The 17,347-nt window shown below is 43.6% G+C and overlaps 1 protein-coding gene across 1 annotated transcript in view; it reads left to right on the top strand.

The window, feature by feature from the left end:
- PRG4 (proteoglycan 4) overlaps positions 1–17,347 on the top strand; it is an 87,676-nt gene that overhangs the window by 19,937 nt on the left and 50,392 nt on the right. The window contains exons 2-6 of the mRNA XM_030206755.1: positions 18–140; positions 2,258–2,360; positions 6,182–6,298; positions 13,400–13,525; positions 15,206–15,331. Of these exons, the coding sequence (XP_030062615.1) occupies positions 18–140; positions 2,258–2,360; positions 6,182–6,298; positions 13,400–13,525; positions 15,206–15,331 (595 nt within the window). The remainder of the gene's footprint in view (positions 1–17; positions 141–2,257; positions 2,361–6,181; positions 6,299–13,399; positions 13,526–15,205; positions 15,332–17,347) is intronic.

Here is a 17,347-nt window from a genome sequence, read left to right on the forward strand (position 1 = left end):
CTATTTGATAATTCCAGATCCCTCTCGATGTCAGGGAAGATGTGGTGAAGCGTACTTTAGAGGGGATAACTGCCATTGTGATTACAACTGCCTTTACTTCATGGAGTGCTGCCATGACTACAGGAAAGCCTGTACCTCAGGTACAGTCTCGCATTTAAGTCTTTCTTGTCAATGTGAAATTCTACAGGGAATTTTAGAAAGAACATTGAAATCGTATAAACATTATGGTCAAAATTCTGTATATGGTGCGGAAAAATCGGTACTGATAAACTGTTGTACTAAACACTATACTATAATCGGTGCTTAAAGTTGGGCACCATTTATAGAATAGCATTGGGCGTCGGGATCTGTGCCCAATTTTAGGCAAATTCTTGCATCTAAATTATGTACAGATCTCCCTTATTCCTTAAAACGGTGTGTAAATTCCAGGAATGCCCCCAATCCACCCATGCCCCTCCCATGGCCATGCCAATGCCCCCTTTCTTAATCTGTGTAAAATTTATGTGCAGATCTTGGCAAGTAAAATCACATTTTAAATGAAAAGATCTCACTCAGCCGCTTTCAGTATTAAGGTGTTGACATCTTCTCCATCTTCTATCTAATGTCACCAAGTGTGAGTGATAAATGTAGGGAAATAAAAAAAGAGTCATTGATTGCAATTAAAGTATCTAGGAGTGTGATATTTTACTACAGTTATATATTGTAGGGAGGGGAAGGGAAAGGGATGGGATTTGATATACCACCTTTCTGTGGTTGCAATCAAAGTGGTTTACATATTACATAAAGCTACTTATTTTTTGTACCTAGAGCAATGGAGGGTTAAGTGACTTACCCAGGGTCGCAAGGAGATGCAGTGGGAATTCAGCCCTGTTCCCCTGGTTCTCAGGCCACTGCACTAACCATATATTCTGAAAATATTAAGTGAATATTACTAGTAAGATATAAAATTCACTGGCCACAGATCATCCTGTTAGGTTTTGATATAAGGTACTATGTGAAAAATGGATAAAATAATTAAGGGGATGTATCTTTATGCCTTGTAAAGACTTAACAAATTGTAAAGGACTTTCACACATTATCGAAAGTTGTATAGAAAAAAAAGGCCAACAGATGAGTTGCAGGCGATACCATTTTACTGAACTCAATACATTTATAACTAGCTTAAAAGAGCTATGCTCTTTTCATCAGATCAATGCATTGTGAGCTAAGGAAGATGGGTGTTTTACAATCACTGTATTTAAACGATATAGCCCTAATGTAGTTCTTAAGAAGCCACAGATTTTGTCTAAAAATAATATGTTTTGGATTGTGATATCTGTGAAATAAATGTATTTTAAAACAATTTATAATGCACGCTATCTACAAATCTATTACAATACTTTATTATTACAAAGCTTAGGGGTCCTTTTACAAAGGCACGCTGAAAAATGGCTTGCGGTAGTGTAGGCACGGGTTTTGAGTGCGCACAGAATCATTTTTCAGCGCACCTGTAAAAAAGGCCTCTTGTTTTTCCCCCAAAAATGGACGTACAGCAAAATCAAAATTGCTGCGCATCCATTTTGGGTCTGAGACCTTATCGCCAGCCATACACCTAGCAGTAAAGAATTTGGGCGGTAATGACCTATGTGCATTAGATACCACTTGGCATGCGTCTGCTATGCGCACCAGAAAATAAAAAATATTATGCAGACGTGCGTAGCAGACGCACACCAAAATTGAAATTACCACAATGCCCACAAGGTAACTGGGTGGTAACTCCAATTTGGTGTGCATTGGGCGCGCGAAGGCACCTACGCGGCTTAGTAAAAGGGGCCCTTAGTGATATGACATAGAAGAAGTTTGTGTGTTCCTCTGAACTTGTCTCATACTTCCTTAAATTCAGATAAAGTTTTATTTTTTTATATTACATTTGTATGCCATGCTTTCCCCACTCATGGCAAGCTCAATGTGGCTTATGTATTATATACAGGTACTTATTTGTACCTGGGTTAATGGAGAGTTAAGTGACTTGCCCAGAGTCACAAAGAGCTGTGTGTGCCTGCAGTGGGAATCGAACCCAGTTCCCCAGGACCAAAGTCCACCGCTCTAACCACTAGGCCACTCCTCCACTCTCACCTCCACCAACTCAACTCCACTGAATTCAGATAAAGCTCTCTATGCATCCACCATCCTTTCTGAAAAGAAATACTTCTGCAGATTACTCCTGAGTCTATCCCCTTTCACCTTCATCCTATGCTCCCTCATTTCCTTTCAATAGAAACAGACTTGCCTTCTGTGCATCTATGCCATGGAGGTATTTAAAGGTCTCTATCATAACTCCCCTCTTGTAAGAATCAAAAAGGAAGGTGACAAGGCCTGTGGTAGCTTACCAGTGGAGGTGGTAGAATCCAACACTGTGATGAAATTTAAAAATGTTTGGGCGAGATATGGAAAGCACTCAGAGTAGTGCTGCTAAACTCATTGAAAGGCTGCGAAAAACAGGGCGTCCCACAGTAATTTTGCCATGTGTGGGCGCTATCCACATGCTAAAAAATCAAATTTAGTTTTTGGTACAGGGGGTGTCTGGGGGAGCAGAGAGTGGGTGTTTTCTGCAGTAATCGGTTAGTGCAGTTACATTGCCATGCGCTAACCAATTAGCATGTTCTTAGCTTGTGACACCTTACTGTCTGCATAACGCCAGTAAAAATGGCGCTAGCGCATAGGAATGACCCATGCAAGGGCACATTAAGGGGTCCTTTTACTAAGGTGCACTGAAAAATGGCCTGCGCTAGTGTAAACACTTGTTTTGGATGCACACAGATCCATTTTTCAGCACACCTGTAAAAAATTCCTTTTTTTTAAATTTTGGCCAAAAATGGACGTGTGTCAAAATGAAAATTGGCACATGTCCATTTTGGGTCTGAGACCTTACTGCCAGCCATTGACTTAGCAGTAAGGTATCACGCGTTAACCGGGTGGTAATGGTCTACGTGCATAAAATGCCTTTTACCAAACAGTTAGCGCCGTGCACCAGAAAATAAAGATTATTTGCCATCGTGTGTAAAAAATGAAATTACCGCCCGGGCCTCGCGGGAGCTGGGCGGTAATTCCAAATTGAGGTATGTTTGACGCATGTAGGCACCTACGCAGCTTAGCAAAAGGGCTACTATTTAACATTCCAGGGTTGCACAGCGCTGTACAATTAACAAAGAAGGACAGTCCCTGCTCAAAGGAGCTTACAATCTAAAGGACAAAAAGTGCAGTCAATCAAGACTGAGGCAGTCTAGATTTCCTGGATAGAGGTACAATGGTTAGGTGCCGAAAGCGACATTGAAGAGGTGGGCTTTGAGCAAGGATTTGAAGATGGGTAGGGAGGGGGCTTGGCGTATGGGCTCAGGGAGTTTATTCCAAGCATAGGGTGAGGCGAGGCAGAAAGGGCGGAGTCTGGAGTTGGCTGTGGTGGAGAAGGGTACTGAGAAGAGGGATTTGTCCTGTGAGCGGAGGTTACGGGTAGGAGCGTAAGGGGATATGAGGGTAGAGAGGTAAGGAGGGGCTGCAGATTGAGTGCATTTGTAGGTTAGTAGGAGAAGCTTGAACTGTATGCGGTACCTGATCGGAAGCCAGTGAAGTGACTTGAGGAGAGGGGTGATATGAGCATATCGGTCTAGGCGGAAGATAAGACGCGCAGCAGAGTACTGAACAGATTGAAGGGGGGGGATAGATGGTTAAGTGGGAGGCCAGTGAGGAGTAGGTTGCAGTAGTCAAGGCGAGAGGTAGAGCGTGGATGAGAGTTCGGGTGGTGTGCTCAGAGAGGAAAGGGCGAATTTTGCTGATGTTATAGAGAAAGAAGCGACAGGTCTTGGCTGTCTGCTGGATATGGGCAGAGAAGGAGAGGGAGGAGTCGAAGATGACACCAAGGTTGCGGGCAGATGAGACGGGGACGATGAGGGTGTTATCACCCGAGATAGAGAGTGGAGGGAGAGGAGAAGTGGGTGGGAAAACAAGAAGTTCGGACTTGGCCATGTTCAGTTTCAGGTGGCGGTTGGACATCCATGCAGCACTGTCGGATAAGCAGGCCGATACTTTGGCCTGGGTTCCGCGTGATGTCTGGTGTGGAGAGATAAAGCTGGGTGTTGTCAGCATAAAGATGATATTGGAAACCATGAGATGAGATCAGCGAGCCCAGGGAAGAGATGTAGATTGAAAAAAGAAGGGGTCCAAGGACAGATCCCTGAGGAACTCCAACAGAGAGCGGGATGGGGGTGGAGGAAGATCCATGAGAATGTACTCTGAAGGTACGGTGGGAGAGATAAGAGGAGAACCAGGAGAGGACAGAGCCCTGGAACCCAAATGAGGATAGTGTAGCAAGAAGTAAGTTATGACTGACAGTGTCAAAAGTGGCAGATAGGTCGAGGAGGATGAGGATGGAGTAGTGACCTTTGGATTTGGCAAGGAACAGGTCATTACAGACTTTAGTGAATGCCGTTTCTGCCGAGTGTAGAGGGCAAAACCCGGATTGAAGCGGATCTCAAAATCAAAACCGTTTTGCTGTACCATCATTATCCAGAGCAAGATTGGATTCTATGTGTGAGTCTGCATCTTTTTGGGGCCCTTTTACTAAGCCATGTAGGCGCCTACGTGTGTCAAACGTGTGCCAATTTGGAACTACCACCCAGCTACTGCATGGCCCAGTCAGTAATTTCATATTTTACACACGTCCAGTACGCGTGCCAGAAAATATCCACATGCTGACGATTACTGCCCGGTTAACCCATGAGACCTTACCACTAAGTCAATGGGTGGGGGTAAAGTCTCAGGCTCAAAATGGGCACGTGCTAATTTTAATTTTGCCGCACGTCCATTTTCGGTCAAAAAAAAGGGCCTGTTTTGCAGGTGCACTGAAAAATGGACCTGCGTGTGTCCAATACACACATCTACAACAGTGCAGGCCATTTTTCGGCACTCCGTAATAAAAGGACCCTTTTATTTGGCCTCAGCTTTATGGAACTCTCTTCTAGCCAATCTTCGATTGGAGACAATCTCCAAAAATTCAAGCAGAATTTAAAAACATTATTTTTCATTACTTATAATTTCTTTATTAATTTTCAGAATAAACAGGAGCTCACAATATGGTCCTAAGTGCTCATTTACAAACATGTCAAAACATGAGCTCCCATACAAGAGACAACAACCAAGTCCAAATTGAGAGAATAATGAAAAGAGTAAAGAGAAGGAAAGAGAGAAAAAGAAAATAAAAAAGGGGGAAAGGGGGAGGGAGGAGGGATGGAGGTTACAAAACAGAGCTTATGGCATTATTTTTCAGTGGCTTTTTAGGCTAGTAAGCTAATGGACTTAACCGCCATATCCTTTAGTGCTAAAAGATTGTTTTTTTTTCTCTCTACATGTTCTGTTCTTATTTTATTTTATTTTGATTAGGCTATATGGGAGATTTTTGGACTGGTCCAACAATTGTTAACTATTTTGATGGACATGGTCTGAGTGATGGTATATCGAGAGGGGCATTTTCAATATGACGCCTAAGTCTGATTTGGGATACTTTGCTGAAAAAATCCAAAAATCAAGTGGTGACAATAGCGATTTTCAAACCAGAAAAATGTCTTATCTTTTTGTTTCAAAAATGGCCATTTTCTAGACATTTTGTGCAGAGTGTATTTTTCTCTTGTGAACATTATTGAAAAAAATGTCCAAAACAAATACAAACAAAAAGAGCCATTGGAATTTATTGGGGGGGGGGGTGGGGGGGAGGAGGCCAGCATTCTTAGTGGCAAGCATTCTGGCCACACATACATCCCAGCAGAGCAGTGGGGCACCCTGGGGGGCACTGCAGTGGACTTCACATAAAAGGTCCCAGGTACACATCTCACAGTTACCCCTTTATATTGTATGGTGAGCCCTCCAAAACCCACCCAAAACCTACTGTACCCAACTGTACACCACTACAGTAGCCATTGTGACTGCAAGTGTCAACTATAAGTGGGTATAGTAGGTTTTTGGAGGGCTCACACTTTCCACCACAAGTGTGACAGTGGATTATGGGCCTGGATCCCCTTCTGTACAGTGCACTGCATTGACCACTAGGCTACTTCTCCCCCTCCCCCCCCCCCCCCAAAAAAAAAAAAAAAAAAAATTTTTAATATGGTAAGCTCATCACAACATACTTCTCTGGATTTCCCCCATGTAGAGAGTTCCTGTAAAGGGCGCTGCCACGAAGATTTTAAAAGAGGAAGAGAATGCGACTGTGACCCGAACTGCATGACCTTTGGTCACTGTTGCCCAGATTATCATGTCCACTGTGAAGGTAAATGATTCATGTTTGCAGTAGTCCCTGCTGCTGTTGCCTCCTTTGAAAGATCTTTTGTGAGTCTGCATGCTCTTAGTAGACCCACAAGGCCTGCATTAGAAAATAGGTTGGTCCACCAAATCACACCTTCAGGTGTATGCAGTTATAAAAGTGGGGTTTTTTCATGATAGCATACCTTGCTCTCCTTGTTTTATGAAACAAAGATAAATTCTGCTTTAAAATAGTTTTTATCATAATAAAACATGAGTCTTGTTTTTGCAAAGATTATGCCCCAGAGGCACAGAATACGAGAAAGCACTTGTGAGTTTAATGATGGCAGGACAAATATGGGCTCATATCACCCGTAAGCAGTTTGTATAGTCACAAAACCTCCAGTTTTGCTGCATTCATAGTTTTCTCATACACATCACATTCTGTGATCTTGGCCGGACAGTCTTTCTCCAAAGAATCTGTACCTGAATATCCTCGGTGTAAATATAACATTTAAAATCAAATTCACTGATTAAGGGACGCTTTTACTAAAGCTTAGCGCATACTAACGGACATTAGCATGTGCTAAGTGCCATGAGAAGCATGAAATAGAATGCACAGCATTTAGGGTGAGTTAATATCCGTTAGCGCATGCTAAGCTTTAGTAAAAGGGACCCTAAATTTGCTGATGATCAGATACACATTTTAAACAACATGGATAGAACAGTTATTTTATTTATTTATGCACTATTTCTTCCAATTTCTGGAGGAGGGTTGGGGGAGTGTGTCACAGCACTCATAGCAGAGATGTAGCTAGATCTCGATTTGGGAGGAGGCATGAGCACGAAGTGTAGGGGGGCACATTTTGCCCCGCCTCCTCACCACTCTCGACCCCAATCATAACCCTACATACCTGGGCTCGCAGAACCCCACCAACAGAAGCTTTCCTGGGGCAATATTCGCTGCCACGTTTTCTGCCCTGCTTTCCCGCCCCACCGCCATGCTTGTTTTTAGTGAGATTGAGCATGCACGAAGCTCACACATGCTCAATTTCACTAAAAACGAGCATGTGCATGGGGAAATGGGAAAGCAGGCCAGGCAGCAAACTTACCAAACCATGACAGCCCTAACCCACTTATGAAAAGACAGAGGTATAAATATTACACTGGGTCCTAGAGCACCAATATACCTGCTACTGGGAAACTAGGACAAGCTGGACTGTGACACGTTCCTACACAGACACTACATACTAGCAGAATCCTTCACCTCAGTCACATGTGCAGAACATGGACAGACCCTCACCTGATACAGAATAGGGAACCACAAAACACATGCAGACAAAAATTGACCTCCGTTCCCCACCACCACCCCCCTCCCAAGAAAGCCAGACTCAATTAACACTGCAGTACTTGTAAAACAGAAACAAAAATGCATTTTCTCCTGTACACTACAAAAAACAAAAAAAGGAAAAGATGTACATTTCCCAAAGTAGACACATCCCAATTCTTAAAAATGCAGGGGCTGGTTTCATTTTGGCCTGCAGATGGGTCAGCTGACCTGTTTACATAGTGTAAGCCAGAGGGCAATGGACAATAGTCTCTAGACTATTACCACTACACAGTTCACTGTGCTTTTCACTCAGATCCTATGTTTCTTTTATTGCAAAGCAGCTGGATACCATTTTATTTACATTTGTCTGAATGTATTTTGAGGACTCTAAACTTATATTTGGTGCAGCCTTTGATAACACCACTAACTACCTACATCACATGGTCCCAGAAATTGGTCATTACTACATTATTGCTTTTCTCAGTTACTTTTCATTTACCCCTCATTTGTTAAAGACTTGTATACAAGGTAACCTTTTAAATGCAGAATCTGAACCAATTTATTTCAATCCAGCACCTCTGGAGAACCGAACATATGTGTTTCCTTTTTCAACAACCACATCACCATCTGTCCGGAGAAGAATATCTGCAAGAAAAACTCCACCGAAAACCCCAAGAAATATTGAAAGAAATAAAATAAGGCCAGAAGACGTAACTCAAGGTAAAATAATTTACAATGTTATGTGTCTCTCATTCCGAACAATAGAATCAAAGCACAATAATTTAACTTACTCAGGAGCTAAACAAAAACCATCATCGAGTCCAGCTCTCTCCTTATCAGCATCTGCGGAGGGCAGAAAAATGGCATCAAAGCATTAACCTAAAACAGGGGTTTCTGCAATATGCAAATTCTCATGCAGATTCATCATGGTAATCCTGAAAACCTGATTGCCTAGATGTGCCTCTAGGAGAGGGTTGAGAAGCACTGGTATATCGTATAGTGCATTGCATACAATCAATATGATGCCTTTACAAGAGGTACGCATCAGGATCTCTAAGCAGATCTTTTGCCATAATTCTTGAACTGGTACTTCTAGTGGCCACTCTGTAGATTATCTCACATAGTTAAACAAAACATGGGCAGTTCTCTGTGGTACTTCATTCTTTTAAAGAATGCTAGTGTATAATTTAGGTGCAAGCACTGACACCAGCCATACAGCTGGAATAGTTGCTTCTGCACCCAAATGACAGAGAAACATATAACTTATACTACTCTATAAAATTATGCACAAGGGGATCCTTCCCACACTCTGCCAAGTCTTCGCCAATGTATGCACTTACTTGTAAAATAGAACTTAGGCAGATTTTTGGCATTCATACATTTATGTACACACAAACAAATGTATATGAGATTATTCTAAGCATTTATGTGCATAATGGGCAGTTAGAGTTACCCCCAATAAGGTGCTTGTGCTCTAAACAGTGTATTTCTACTATCAGTTTTTCTAAGACTTATTCAAGGCTATGTCCTATAGTTCCTATCTTCAATATTGATTGATTCATTTGATATCTGCTGTCTAACACAATTCCATACAGCAGTTGCAATATATAATATTTAAAATTGCCAAAACAAATTGCATAACCTCAAATCACATCCCTTCCACCCATCAGCAATCTCAACCACTTCTAACCCCTGCCACTCCTCTCACCCTCCAACACATCACCCACACAGTGATGATAAAATCTCAATCCTCCACAAAGAGTATATAACTCCACCTGCTATCCCCTCTCCTATCAGCCACCCTCAACTTCTAAATCAAGTTAATTTCATACTCTAACCCATTGATCCATTCCTCTCACCTTATTATATTCTATGTCTATTTATTACAGTTTATTTTATTTATTATTAGATTCGTGATATGCCACCTTTCTGTAGTACAACCAAAGCAGTTTACATATTACATCCATACAATTACTTCCCTTTGTCCCTAGTGAGCTCACAATCTAAGTTTTGTAATTGAGGCAATGGAGGGTTTAGTAACTTGTTCAGGGTAGCAGGGAAGCACAGTGGAAATCAAACTCAGTTCCCCTGGTTCTCTTTAGGCTACTGAAATCCAATGCACTCAAACATAATCTCTCCCTGTACCATTTTGGAAAGGTTTGAGTAAAAAGCCCAACTTTATCAGCCTTACAAAAATTGATATAACATGACTCAGTATGAATAGTTAGTTGATAGAATTAGGGGAGACATTGGAGGCTAATTATTTGCAAATTTGCTTACCTTTTATGCCTGTCTCTTCACCGTATGAAATAGCAAGAATATAGGGAATAGCACAGGTGTTAGATTTTGTCCTCTTTAGGGGCTGTGTTAAGTGTATGTCTTGTTTGGTTTTTTTTGTTTCATTTATGATTTTTTAAAATTGTAAATCATTTTGCTATGGTAGAGTAGTCAATCAAGTACTGTACATATATAAACAGGGCTGGTGATAGTGGGGGAGGCAAACAGGGCAGCTGCCCTGGGCCCCACAACACAAGGGGGCCCCCACAGTCCTCCATCTCTTTCCCTTCTCCAAGGTCTCCCTCTCTTCCCCTCATCTTCCCTGTCCAGATTACATCATGTTTTTATTGACAGGGGATCATCTTCACGGCAACGATTCTGATATGCTGCCTGTGACTGCCCTGGTGCTGTTCCTCTGCCTCATTCCACTGAAACAGGAAGTTGCATCAGAAATGGGTGGTACGCGGCAGAGGAGCATACTAGCCTCAATGACAGCTTCAGATGTTATGGCCAGTCCTATTAGAGCAGCAAGCAGGTTCCTGGAGTAGTCTAGTGCAGTGCACTGTAGAGAAGGTGACCCGGGTCCATAATCCACTCTATTACACTTGTTGTGGAAAGTGTCAGCCTCCTCCCCCCAACCCCCCCCCCCAAACCTACTGTATCCACATACATGTGGCACTTGCAGCCATAAGGGCTATTGTAGTGGTGTATAATTGGGTACAGTAGGTTTTTTGTGGGTTTTGAAGGGCTCCCCATACAATATAAAGGGGTAACGGTGAGATGTGAACCTGGGATCTTTTATTGAAGTTCACTGCAGTGCTCCCTAGGGTGCCTCACTGTTCTGCTGAGATGCCTGTGTGGCCTGGCTTGATTTTGTGCATTTTTCGCTTGTTTGGTTTTTTTTTTGGAAAATGGTCCAAAAAGGTAGGCGTGCTAAGCATAACAACATCTAGGAAATGGCTATTTTCAAAGAAAAAAGATTGATGTTTTTCTGGTTTGAAAATGATCATTTTCACTACTTGATTTTTGGGCATTTTCATCATAATGTCCAAAGTTGGATTTAGACGTCATATTGAAAATGCCCCTCATTGTCAGTTGTGTGCAACTTAATTTAATAATGAGCTGACAATTGATGTTAATGAGCAATAATAAGCTATAATTGGTGTTAATTGGTACCAAATCAGCAGTTGCATACATGCCTTAGTCACTATTCTATAAGTTGCAGGCTCAAATTCCAGAGTGTGGAACTTCAAGAGAACATGGACCTGGGAGAGGTATGGGCAGATCTGGGGCATGTCAAGCAGTTATACACACAGGTTATAAAATATTAGCATTTACTCATCTTATTGCTTACTGCTAGGCAGTGGTGTAGCTACGTGGGGCCACGGGGGCCTGGACCCCCCTGCCGACAACCCTCTCGACCCCCCTCCCGCCGACAACCCTCCCCCGCCACCGCCGTCAGCTACCTTTGCTGGCAGGGGACCCCAACCCCTGCCAGCCGAGGTCCGCTTGCCACGTTGCTGGCTGATCTGCAAGGCTTCGTTCTGTTTCTGTGAGTCTGACATCCTGCACGTTGTATGTGCAGGACGTCAGACTCACAGAAACAGAACGAAGTCTTGCGCTGGAAGAAGAGGACCTCGGCTGGCGGGGGTTGGGGTCCCCCGCCAGCAAAGGTAGCCAACGGCGACAGCGGCGGGAGAAGGTTGGTGGCGGGGGGGGGGGGTCAAAGTTGGTGGTGGTGGTGGTGGTAGCGGGGGGGGTTGGCTGCACCAGGGGGGGCTAAAATGTGCCCCTCACCTCAGGCTCTGGACCCCCCTCCCGCCGAAGTCTGGCTATGCCCCTGCTGCTAGGTGTGAGCATTTACACCAGCCCTTAAGCCCTTAAGTGTTCGCACCTAAAGTTGGGATGTAAATTCAGACTTATGCAAGTATTCTATAATGGCAGTTGCACATACAACTGTTGTCATAGAACTGGCACTTGGCACGCATCAGTCTGGCACCTAAATTTTGATGACTTTTTGAGAATTTATCCCATGGTGATAAATATCCCAGACTGCTTACTGCCATGGTAGAGGGAGGTGGGGGAAAAGTGCTAGGGTAAGACGGAAGTGGGGCAAAGAGAGGGACCGTTCACCATTGAATTTCACCAGATGTCAGTCAGTTAGTAACATGTTGGTAAGTAAGAACAAATTGATTCAACCAACCTGCTCAGTTGTTCCTACCTACACTGCTCTGGCAATTTTTCAGCTATTTGACATTCTAGTTGTTGATTAAAATTAAATATTGACTTGCCACTGCTTTTTATTCTCTGCTTAAAGCTGAATAATTTTACTTCATAATCCTATCAAGACACACTTTCTACTTCTTCCCTCACCCCACACTTCATCATCATCATCATCATTACCATCATCTCCTGAAGGCATCCAAAGCAATACAAAATTACCAATTAGAAAAAAGAAAATGAAGAAAGTGGTATATGAAGACAGTACAACAAAAAGTATAGTGTCTATAGGTATTATGAACTGGGTTCGATTCCCACTGCAGGCACAGGCAGCTCCTTGTGACTCTGGGCAAGTCACTTAACCCTCCATTGCCCCAGGTACAAATAAGTACCTATATATAATATGTAAGCCGCATTGAGCCTGCTATGAGTGGGAAAGCGCGGGGCACAAATGTAATTTAAAAAAATAAGTTAATGTGATAGTTTGTGATAATTTGCACATGCCTAACAAATCAATGAGAAACCTTCATATATGATACTAGATATGATCATGATACATCCTTATACAGCTAATGTATAGTTATTAAGGGCCATATGCATGGGCACAGATAAAGTTATATCTGGTCCATAGGGGGAGGGCAGAGTAGGAATGCGGTTCACATGGATTTCTGGGACAACCTGAGTTGTTAACATACTCTTTATTAGCCAATCAGGGCCATTACCGTTCTATCAGGTTCAAGTAATGCTTTTCAATTCATGATTACACAGTGCCTGCCACTCATCTGGAAAGTGCCCCCCGCCGCCATTGTCACAGGGTGTAGATAATGCTATAATAAAAATAGAAAGCTATACAAACATCATCACTAATACTTATCTCCAGGAAACAATTATTTTTTTCAATCGAGTAAAATATTCAATAAGCAGGAGAAAGGTTGACTGTCAATGCAGTCATTAACTCTCATTAACACTCAGTCTGCAGACCATTCATTTCAATATGGTTTATATACTGTAATACAGTATTAAAGAACCATAGCAATGATCAGGGAAAAAGTAATAACAATTCCTCAATTAAGTGGTGCTGTATTTTCAACATCTTTTGTCAGAGATAATAGCATAAAGCTCTTCACAGCTGGGGATGGCTCTGGAAACAATACTTTGAAAACCCTTTATGGCAAGTTGGTCATAACCCAAAAGAAACTTTTACCATCACTGCAGCATTGAAGCCAATAATTATCTATACATTATTACAAAATTGAGGCTGATTTTCTTTTAATTAAATCTAAGTATTTTGATTTATTCCAGAACCCCAAGAAGAGCTATTACCATCACTGTCACCTGCTAATGGCAACAAACCTCAAAGGCAACCTCTACCATGGACTCCAAATAAGAGAATGAAAAAAGTGATTTATGAAGATGATACCACAGAAGGTATAAATATTATCTATACGTGTTAATAGAGATCATTTATGTAAATATCCAAGAGGTGGCCTTACCGAGAAATGACAAATATATGAGTAAGATGCTTCTATAGACGGGTGGGTTAGGAGCTAATTTTAGAGAGTTGTGAGAGGTCATTAAAAAGCTATGTCAGAGCTATCCACTTTTTTGGATACTTTGTAGGTAAACCTATTATTGCTGGGGTGGGCAACCTCAGTCCTTCAGTGTCACAATCCAGTCAGGTTTTTAGGATTTCCCCAATGAATATGCCCTGCTTCCATTGTAAGCAAATAGATGTCATGCATATTCAATGGGGAAATCCTGAAAACCCATCTGGGTTAAGGCCCTCAAGGACAGAAATTGCTCCCCCTTCCGCCCACTTGAGGGGCTCTGAATACTGCTGAGGTAGGAATTCCAACCTTGGCAGACTCAGGGGGTGATAGACCTTAGTCAGGAATTGAAACTAAGTCCCTCAGTATGGCAGTGCACAGCATTGCCACTGGGCCAGCCCCTTTTAAATTAAAATCTGTGTTTTACATTTTTCACACCAGTAATAAGCGTTATTTTGTTTCAGACACATAAAGCATCTTTGTGCAGTGCTCTGAACCTTTTTGTTATACATAAGTACATAAGTACATAAGTAGTGCCATACTGGGAAAGACCAAAGGTCCATCTAGCCCAGCATCCTGTCACCGACAGTGGCCAATCCAGGTCAAGGGCACCTGGCACGCTCCCCAAACGTAAAAACATTCCAAACAAGTTATACCTAAAAATGCGGAATTTTTCCAAGTCCATTTAATAGCGGTCTATGGACTTGTCCTTTAGGAATCTATCTAACCCCTTTTTAAACTCCGTCAAGCTAACCGCCCGTACCACGTTCTCCGGCAACGAATTCCAGAGTCTAATTACACGTTGGGTGAAGAAAAATTTTCTCCGATTCGTTTTAAATTTACCACACTGTAGCTTCAACTCATGCCCTCTAGTCCTAGTATTTTTGGATAGTGTGAACAGTCGCTTCACATCCACCCGATCCATTCCACTCATTATTTTATACACTTCTATCATATCTCCCCTCAGCCGTCTCTTCTCCAAGCTGAAAAGCCCTAGCCTTCTCAGCCTCTCTTCATAGGAAAGTCGTCCCATCCCCACTATCATTTTCGTCGCCCTTCGCTGTACCTTTTCCAATTCTACTATATCTTTTTTGAGATACGGAGACCAGTACTGAACACAATACTCCAGGTGCGGTCGCACCATGGAGCGATACAACGGCATTATAACATCCACACACCTGGACTCCATACCCTTCCTAATAACACCCAACATTCTATTCGCTTTCCTAGCCGCAGCAGCACACTGAGCAGAAGGTTTCAGCGTATCATCGACGACGACACCCAGATCCCTTTCTTGATCCGTAACTCCTAACGCGGAACCTTGCAAGACGTAGCTATAATTCGGGTTCCTCTTACCCACATGCATCACTTTGCACTTGTCAACATTGAACTTCATCTGCCACTTGCACGCCTTGGTTGTGTCATGATTGCCTTCTGTGTTAATGTGTAGTTTCTTAAGAAAGGAGACCCAAGAATACATAAGTGAAAGAGAGAATGAATTTAGGTAATGAGACTGCACTATTGAATTGTTACTAAAATAGTATGTTTCACAATATTACAGAACCTTTTGGAGACCCATCACCATTACCTGCTCCCCCACCTTCCTTACCACCTCCAGGCAGCAAAATTACAAGCAAGCGTTCACCGTGGACTCCAAGAAATAAAATAAAGAAAGTGGTATATGAAGGTAGGCATGTGATATAGCTCTACACGCGCTGAAAAATAAATCTTCCAAGAGCTCAAATAAATTACTATGAGTTATCTTTCAATGGGAAGGTCTTATCATTGAAATGCCAATGAAAAGACCTGCGGTCATGTTGGATACATTATAACAGGGAGAAGCATTTTGCACATATTTTAAAAAGGCCTGTTATAAATTTTGTTAGATCACTTCCAGTTAGAAGAATTTCTCCACAAAGAAACACTGTGTGCTTCCCATACTAAATGTGGACTCAATTTGTCATGTTAATAAAATGAAAGGGCTTTTTCCTCCATTTTGTTTTTCCTCCCTTTCATTGGTGCACAAATGTTAACAGACAAGGAAGTAGAAGTGCATAGGCGCCCCATATAAGAGGCTTGGGGAGGCTAAGCCTCCACAGCCCAACCGTTACTTTCCCCTGGCTGCTGCCCTGCCCCCACAAACCCAGGGCTGGCGCAGCGCTGCAGCCAGGCAGCTCTCTGACGGTCCCTCCTTCCCTCCCACCCTCAGATCCCCAACCTGCTCCTCCTCCTCCTCCCCCCCCCTCATGCATGCGTGTGTTTAACCCTTTTACTTTCCGTGGCAGCGATGTCAGTGACGAAGAAGGCACTGCGGGTTCGCCTCCAGCTCCAGCTTCTCCCTTCCCTCTTCACACAGTGTCCCGCCTTCTGCGATGATGCATTTCCTGTTTCTGCGAGGGCGGGCCACTGTATGAAGAGGGAAGGGAGAAGCTGGAGGTGAAGCTGCAGTGCCTTCTTCTTCTTCACTGACATCACTGCCACAGAGAGTAAAAGGGTTAAACGCGTGGGGGGGGGGGCAGGAAGGAACGGAGAGGAGGGCTGTCGGGGAGCTGAGGGAGGACAGGGAGAATCGCTGGACATGGATGGGAGGGCAGGGCAGGGGGAGAGAACAGATCACGGGACATGGAGAGGAGGAGAGATCGCTGGACATGGAGAGAAGGGGAGGGCAGGGGGAGAGAAGAGATCACTGGAGAGGAGGGGAGGGCAGGGGGAGAGAAGAGATCACTGGAGAAGAGGGGAAGGCAGGGGAGAGAGGAGATTTGCTAGACATGGATGGATGGAGGGGAGGGCAGGGGGAGAGAAGAGATCACTGGGCAGGAGAGAAGGGGAAGGCAGGGGAGAGAGGAGAATTGCTGGAGATGGATAGAGGAGAGGGCAGGGGAGAATGGAGAGTTGCTGGACATGGATGGATGGAGGGAAGGGCCGGGGAGAGAGAAGAATTGCTGAACATGGATGGATGAATGGGGGCAGGGGAAAGAGGAAATTTGCTGGATATGGGTGGATGGAGGAGAGGGCAGGGGAGAATGGAGAGTTCCTGGACATGGATGGAGGGGAGAGCAGGGGAGAGAGGAGAATTGCTGGACATGGGTGGATGGAGGGGGCAGGGGAGAGAGGAACTTTGCTGCATATGGATGGATGGAGGAGAGGGCAGGGGAGAATGGAGAGTTGCTGGACATGGATGGATGGAGGGGAGGCAGAGAAGAGGAGAATTGCTGGACATGGATGGATGAATGGGGGCAGGGAAGAGAGGAAATTTGCAGGATATGGGTGGATGGAGGAGAGGGCAGGGGAGAGTGGAGAGTTGTTGGATATGGATGGATGGAGGGGAGGGAAGTCAAGAAGGAGATGCACATGGATGGAGGGGAGGGAAGAGAGGAGAAATGCTGGACATGGATGAAGTGGAGGGCAGGGAAGAGAGGAGAAATGTTGGGCAAGGATGGAGAGAAGGAAAGACAAAGGAAGGAGATGCACACGGATGGAGTGGATAAGGACAGGGCTACAGATGGTAGACAGGACGCATAAGGACACAGAAGGATGGTGGACATGATGAGAGAAAAAATATCAAATGGAAAGAAGACACTGCATAAAACAGACGACACTGGGACCAAAGCGAATAGAAAAACTAAATGATCAGACAGCAAAGGTAGAAAATATTTTGTATTCAGAATTTATTAATTGGAATATGTCAGCTTTTGGATATGTG

Source organism: Microcaecilia unicolor, chromosome 6, assembly GCF_901765095.1.
Source record: "Microcaecilia unicolor chromosome 6, aMicUni1.1, whole genome shotgun sequence".
NCBI lineage: Eukaryota > Metazoa > Chordata > Amphibia > Gymnophiona > Siphonopidae > Microcaecilia > Microcaecilia unicolor.